Raw genomic sequence first — 8,288 nt, 5'->3', positions numbered from 1 at the left:
CTATTCTCATCACAATGCTTCGTTTTTTTTCAGATCTAAAAATAGGGCAAAGAAAGATCTGGGTGGAAAACAACAAATTAGGTTCGGTTGAGGCTATAGGCTTTGTGTGCCCTGGGGATCAATGGTTATTTAATGTTACTTACCCCAATAGGTGCTTCATCTCGCACTAACAAGATCTCAATGTGCTCCGCAGGTACAACGTGGTTCTGTTCGTGGCCCTCTACTGCCTGCCAGTCACGTTTAACCTCATCATCAGCTTCCTCACCGGCAGGCGTCTCTGGGCGGGCAGGAAGTCGACCTTCTCCGATCTGGATCCCCGGAGCCAAGCGCTGCACAACTCCCGCCTCAAGATGCGCCAGAAGATCGCCAAGATGGTGGTGTGTCTGGTGCTGCTGTTCGCCGTGTCCTGGCTGCCCCTCTACCTGGCCGACCTCTGGATCGACCGCGAGGAGAGGCCCCCGTCCTGGCTCCTCCAGACCCGTCCCTTCGTCCAGTGGCTGGGCCTCACCAACTCCAGCCTCAACCCCATCTGCTACTGCTTCATCGGTAACATCTACCGCTCGGCCAGGGTCCTACGGACGCGCTACTGCAAGAAGGCGGCCGCCCTTTTCCCCTCGGCCTCGCTCAACCACTCGCCCGCCACGACCACCGTCGACGCCACCCTCATCACGTCGGAGCGCGGCCACGTCGCCGCGGCGACGGGCGGCGCGTCGTCGGCCGGCGTGCCCGGGCTGCTGGGCCTGGCTCGCGGCCAGGGACTGGGGATCAGGCTGGGGCTCGGGCTGGGGAAGTGGAGAGGGGCGGCCGGGGACCACCACCTCAGCACGGACGGCAGCCGGGGGTCGGAGCGCAGCATCTCCGACTGGTACCAGTCCAACCCCAGCGTGTGTGGGGCGGACGGGGGGGGCTCCCCGGCCGACGGCCCCCTCCGGGGCCTCCGGTGCCCGGGGCTGCACGGCGCCTCTTTGCTGCCTGCAAGAAGACATTCTGAGAACGGGAGAATGGAGGAGTTACCCCTGCAGGCGCAGTCTGTGGAGTATGACACATTGCCGGAGAGGAGGCACTCGGGGGACTCATCTGTTTGCTTATAGCAAAGACATTTTTGCTGCGGATCTGAACACTGCTGTTACCCTTGGTTACTAGAACCTGAACAAATATTAAATAAGGAAATTACATTTGAATATATCTAATTGGAGAGGGTTACACCCTTTACGATGAAAATGTGATTGCGTTAGCATAGGTGACAGCCATTTCAATGAAGAGAGAGACGGTTGAATATAAAAAAGATCAAAACATTCGTAAAGGAAAATAGCCTTAAAAGTTACAACAGAAGTGATTGCTGACTTCTCAGTACAAGCAAGCTTCAGTTTTTACTCAATTATTTCTTCGGGCGATGTGGGGTATGTGTGTGAAGAATTGTAATATTTGTTTTCATTGTTAATCAAACGGTTTTGGATAATAACCGCTATATAAACACATAAAGGCATGTTGGCTGTTTGTGCAGCATTACTTAGAGAGAAGCGAATGTCCGGCCATTTTTGTGGTACGCAATTACAAGTGTATATAATATGAGGGATGTAAGGAAGATGTCGTATTGCTTCCACAAAAAAGGGAACAGTGCACGTTACAAATAGCTAAACGTTATTGAGTAGATGTTTTATGTCGTTTTGTGAAACCAAGTATGACCGACTTTATATTAACTGTAAATGACTGCATAAAATCGGTCTGGCTTCTTACGGAGCCAGGCTGAGTCTTTAAGCGTCTGGGGTTTTCTCTGGTTCGATGCCGCTTCAGTGGAGTGATGTCTTCAAGCACGTGAGGACAATGTGAGATTCTCTCTCCCTTGTGCAGGGATGGTGATCCTAGCCCTGCAAAGAGAGGAGTGCCGGAGAGTTTTGTGCCTATCCAGAGTGCTAGGAAAAACATAACCTTCAGGTGGTTGGTTCAAGTAGGGAAACTCTACTCGAAGTAAGGATTCTATCAAACAGAACAAACAATTGCCTCCCGCCAGATGGACAATCTCTCCTTCGATTCGAGAACATTGAGTGTTTCTTTTGCTACTTTATTATACATTGTGATGCCGTTGAATGTATTTGTTATCATTTAATCGAGTGTTATTGTAATCACACTTTTATTTGAAGCCACCTTGTTGGTAATACTATTGGTTTTTAGTGCTAGTTATATTGCACTTGTATTGCAGTTACAACCAAATGGTCACAAAGTGAGAAAAACTGGTAGCGGTCATTTGTTGTGAAATAAAATATATTTAGAAAAGTTATAATACAGCAACATTTTTTTGATTATATAATATTAAGTGTTAGGGCTAATATGCAAATACTGTTTGTTGACTCAAATAAGTGGATCAGAGGATGAACCTTGAGACGGAGTGCCACTAAAATAGCTATATACTATAGAATAGTGATTTGAAGGTAGGGAAGGCAAATCATATTTGAAGCATTTTTGGTTGTATTTGTTCTTTTTATTAGGGTTGGGGGGGGGGGTTCTCTTGTTGTTATGTTGGGTTCAGGAAGTAACATTTTTATTTGGGGGCGCCCTTATCTCAATGTTGGACTGGACCACCATATTTGTATCCCGGAAGACCAGGTCGACAAAAAGTTTGGTGCCGAAATTGGGGGCACAGAATCACACATAAACGGCATCTTCTATTAAACCAGGTGTGGGTTTGTGTGTGTTGATGTGTCTATGACTTTCTCATTGTCAACAAAGACGGCAGCATAGTTGCGCTAGGAGTACTGACAACACCCATGATTGCTTGAAAAGGGCGGCTGCTGGGATATGTGGTGCGTGGGCTGCGAATACCTCGTACTCCATTCATCCCGATAGTAAACAATCATCAAATGCTAACTAAAAGGAAGAAATCCGGTATTTTTTTTATAGCCTTGCCCATGAAAGCAGCAGGAAAGTGATCACAAACAAAAAGTATTTACTCATCAGGCTGTGATGTAAAATAGGTTTTCGGATCAAACTGTGGGATCTTTCTGTGGGAATATGTTTTAGTGAAATGATGGAGCCATCTGAGGTGTGTTTGTGTGGGTACATGTGTGTATGTGTGTGTGTGTGTGTGTGTGTGTGTGTGTGTGTGTGTGTGTGTGTGTGTGTGTGTGTGTGTGTGTGTGTGTGTGTGTGTGTGTGTGTGTGTGTGTGCGTGTGTGTGCATGTGTGTGCGTGTGTGCGTGTGTGTGCGTGTGCTTGTGCGTGTGCGTGTGTTTGTTAGTGTGTGTGCGTAAGTGTGTGTGTGTGGGTATTTGAGTATGTGTGTGAGCGTTTGTGTGTCTGTGAGCGTGTTACCTGCAGCTGGCTGGGTGCTTATCACAGAGAGGGGTTTTGTTTTTCCGCAGAATGTGATCATGTTAACATAGGAAGGAAACCACAAGATTTTCAACGTTTTCCTACTGCTACGGTCCTTGAAGGACATCTTCGTAAACACACCCAGAACTCAACACACGTCATCTGTGCATGATCATTTGCATTATAATTTCTCAGAAGCCGGAGGAATGAAATTTCCTCTTCGACCGACCTTGCAGCTCCTGATTCCAATGCTTGGTTGCGATCAAAGACATGTGTTAAGAATTTGTGTGCTATTGGGAATGCATCTGAATTTAATACCTCTTTCAATGTTGTTTCACTCATACACAAGCTCACTCACACGTGCATATGCACACAAACACGCATACACATTTGAATGAGATGGAACTATTGAATATTAAACACTATAGGTTTATCAAACCTATAGAATAGTATATGTGTGCATTCTCCCTGTCTGCCAATCAGGGAATCGCAGGAGCAATGATTATAAGTTTGACTCATATTTTCCTTTACAACAGTTGAGTGTACCTATAAAGCATATAGGCCTAGTGCAGTGTGTATATTGAACATGGATAACACTTGAGCGGGCTTGTCACAGGAACGCAAATAAGCTATGAATACTGCAGAGTCTGATTGATTGGACTCTGGGGCTGGGGGAGGATTCACACCTGTTGTGCAGTGAGTTATCAGTGTGCACAGGTTAAGCCAGCCATCGTCACACACTCGACGAGTGATGTCCTACATGGCAACGTGGAGCACCAGGCTGTGGATCATTATATGCAAAACGTATAATCCAGCTTTCAACACCACAATCTGCATCCTTCTGTTTGGAGACCAGAGAAGCCACGTGGGTGGTGTGTAGAAAGCAACATTGTTACACTGGCACCCAATGTGAGGCCTCTCCAGACCCAGATAGGACCCTTAACGGCTGTCCGGGGACGCACTGCCCACCAGGAGTAATGCCAGTTGCCAACCTTCAATCCTCTGGCTTGTAAGAAATGCGTTCACCTTCAGCCTCATGCTCTAGAGCTGACCACTGCAACAGGAACACGGATTAACAGGAAAACATTTGCATTGATGGCCTTTAGCAGAGCCTCAACCACGCAAGGCGACAGCCAGCTTGTCGGGAGCAGTTAGGATTAGCCGTCTTGCTCAGGGACACCTTGACCTCAACGCTACGAGAAGTCAACACACTCTACCTCCTCAGCTAGGCTGATCCCGCAAATGTGTGATGATCAAATCTTAATGGTTAAGCCGAGTGAACGACTTTGACTCAAGACGATAGCTGAGTTTTCGAAACCAGCTGTTTGATATGGTGTTTCCATGGAGCTCTTGTCTTAATTTGCTGATCTCCGTGCTGATTGGATAGCTGGTCAACTTTACAGCTGGGAGCCAAGAAGGCATCCAAGCAAGATTTTGATATTGGACGCAATACGTCTTTGATATTCATCAGTGACACAAACCCGTGTGCCCTTTATTGGGTAAGCGTATGCCTAATATTAGGAAATTGTGATTTCCCTCGGTGGAACAATTTGAGCTGCTGTTGATCCTTATAGGGGGTTGGTACTACACCAGTGGTCATCTTCTATTTTCATTGCTCGAAAAACCACAGCAAATCAGATCCCTCAAAAACCCAAGCCAGTCTGGTCGTTCAAAAAACCCAGCCGGTTCGATTGTCGAAAGCACCAGCCAGTCCGGTCGCTCGAATACACCAGCCAATGCGATCGCTCGAAAACCCAAGCCAATACAATAAAAAAAAAAAAAACGTTTTTGAAGGTTTTTCGTCTGCCTTTTGCTATATTGATATCGATTTTTCACCTTTTCTGTCGTTTCTGTTGGAGGACAGGCTGCTCCAACACAACCCTTCACTAAAGGAGAGATATCGGTCGGCCTTGTCTCGTCCCCCTCCCTCGTATCAGATCTAATATCGATGGTTCTAACTTATTCTAGCGTGGTGAATTGGGTTGTATGGCTTGTATGGACCGCAGAATACATCACATTTATCATACTGTTCATCTGCAACCATCTGGTAAAGATGGATGTTGTCGGTAAATGTATATTAATAATAATATCACATTTATATACAAACATTATCACCTTGTTTACAATATTACTAATCAATGTATACTATGTACACTGTAGCCATTGCCCATGATGCCCACCTCTCCGTATGAGAATCATGTACCCATTGTCTACTTAAAGATGCTTGTTAAATTGCTGCCTGTGTCTTCCCATTATCATGCTCTATTAAATCCAATACTTTGCTGTCAAGAAGTCTCCCAAAATAAATACAGTTTCATAAAATATGGATGAAGCTGTCCTTGGCTGGAGGAAGGACCCATGTGTCATTATCACTCCCCTATTACTCAACTAATGGCACTTTAAATGGTTATAAACAGTGACACCGCTGTGTCGGTTTCCCCATTATTCATTCTTTGGAGGCTAATGCCACCTCGTTAACGAGCCACCCGGATTAGTGCTGAGCCAGTGTTAGCGCAACAAGTGCAACTGATAGCCAACACAAACACAAGAGATACACAACCACACACGCATGCATGAACACATACAAACACACACAACCGAGCACACAACAACACACAAACAACCACACAACCGCATGCACGCACACAACCACACACACACACCCATGCACACAATTACACACACATGCCCGCGCGCACAACCACACACGCACGCACACACACACACACACACACACACACACACACACACACACACACACACACACACACACACACACCACACACACACACACACACACACACACACACGCACTTGCACGCACACGTACACACAAACACACCCGCGCACACAACCACACACACACACGTAGAGGGAATGGCATTGAGGCACACGGACAGCTATCCATGTCTAATCTGCCCCCAGGCAGCCTGCAGAAATTTAGAAGACAAAGATGGTGAATAGTATGAACTACTGTGACATTAAGCTGCTTATCACATAATGCATTCACGCTCACACACACACACACACACACACACACACACACACACACACACACACACACACACACACACACACACACACACACACACACACACACACACACACACACACACACACACACACACACACACTAACACAAAATTTCAGGTACATACACACACACACATATAGGCACACACACAGACACAAACTTCCACATACACACACACCTACACACGCACATCCACACATGATGATTATCCTACAGAAGGTCAACAAGTGTGCGAGGGGAAACAACAAGGTCATCAGCCAGTGTTAACATCACCCTGAGTCTCCTCACACTGTCACCTCACATTGGGTTCTAATGTAATGATCACCATTCAATGTAACTGTGTGTGCGTGTGTGTGTGTGTGTGTTCTGTCCCACTGCTTCCCTCTGTTCGGTTCTCCCATGCCTGCCTCTCTTTCATTCTTCTGCTCCTTGTCTATTTCTCTGTCTACAGCTTACTGAACTGTGTTGCCCGACGGGGATGTCTACCGAATACTGTCGGCTTGGGGTTTCGTTCGAAAACAGCCCTATTCCGATTTCCTGTATTTCTGCTTTGATATCCTGGACCGATTTTCTGTGGTTTCGTATTTTCTTCGAAAACATTATTATTGTGTCACCATGACATCCCCCCCCTCCCCCTCCCTCCCTCAAACACACACACACACACACACACACACACACACACACACACACACACACACACACACACACACACACACACACACACACACACACACACACACACACACACACACACACACACACACATACACGTTCCTATTTTGTTCAATGTACAGTGAAATTGTATTGGCAATAGTGAATTATTTCACTATCACCCGCACATTTCACAGCTCATCACATGCTTAATGGCCTTGTCCTTGGGGTTCGAAAGAGCCAGTTGGACCCTCCAAATCCAGAGCACATCACGTCCTCAGGCATGATGCAACATTTCATGGTATTTCCATTCAAATGCTCTGCCTTTCACCCTTTGCCAACCAGAGAAAACGAAGTTAGAGTTCGTACAACATTCTAATCAGCATCCATACCCCATGAATGCTGAATTAGAAAGGTGTGCAGTCCATACTGTGCACTCGTTCATTTCATCTGTGTTGATGTTATCGGTGTCATTTCGTGTTTGTTTAATCTAAACCCACGCGGTTGGTTTGCACCACAGTCTGCTCCTCTGGCCTCGTTCACACGTTATCTCCTGGTTCTGTCACACTGCTCTTTTCATTTCAATTCTTGCCAGCACCCCCGTCTCCCCCCACCTCATCCAGCTTGTTTGCTGCCTTGTCCGTCTCATATGTACGTATCCCTCTGCACCCTCTCACACAGTCCCACAAACACCCACACACACACCCTCCCCCAACGCCACACCCTGCGTCACCACTGCATCAGTGTGAGAAGACGGTGCTAACAATAGACTATGTTTCTGTTTCCATTACACACTCGACCCCACCACCACCACCACCAACGCCCTCGCTCCTTATTGCCATCTTTTATCTTCACTTGATTTCTTTTTTCTGGACGTAGGGGTTGCAGTTCATGGGCCATTTGGCAGCAGAGCTCCAGGCCAGAGGCGACCGCTGAATACAGGAAACGCTCTGAATTTATGAACGTCAACGGGAAAGAAACGATATAAATTCATGCCACGTGACCAAGTCCCACCTCCACAATGGTGGACATGAAGCTGGGGTCAAGGCTTTAAAGGGACCCTATTATACCGCCAGGCGTCAGGTGTCATTAGCCATTGCAAAGCCTTTTTCTGTGCCGTAGTGACATCACAAGTGGGCGTGTCCACTAGATGTTTGCTGGATAGTTAAACAACACGGTTAAGCTAGTAGTCTGACCTATTCGGCAAACATCTAGGTGGACACGCCCACTTGTAATGTCTCTGAGGCAGAGGAAAAGTCAGAATTTCAAACGGCTTTTAATGTCTAATCACCCT

General features: G+C 46.6%; 1 protein-coding gene across 1 annotated transcript in view; it reads left to right on the top strand.

Moving 5' to 3' along the window:
• The window catches only part of LOC132454413 (neuropeptide Y receptor type 2-like), a 5,815-nt gene extending 3,259 nt beyond the window's left edge, over window positions 1-2,556 (top strand). The window contains exon 3 of the mRNA XM_060047752.1: window positions 194-2,556. Coding sequence (XP_059903735.1) covers window positions 194-1,091 — 898 coding nt within the window. The 3' untranslated portion in view covers window positions 1,092-2,556. The remainder of the gene's footprint in view (window positions 1-193) is intronic.
• Window positions 2,557-8,288: the final 5,732 nt, after the last annotated feature.

Source organism: Gadus macrocephalus, chromosome 3 (genome assembly GCF_031168955.1).
Source record: "Gadus macrocephalus chromosome 3, ASM3116895v1".
NCBI classification, from domain to species: Eukaryota; Metazoa; Chordata; class Actinopteri; order Gadiformes; family Gadidae; genus Gadus; species Gadus macrocephalus.
This window is presented reverse-complemented; position numbering and strand designations above follow the sequence as displayed.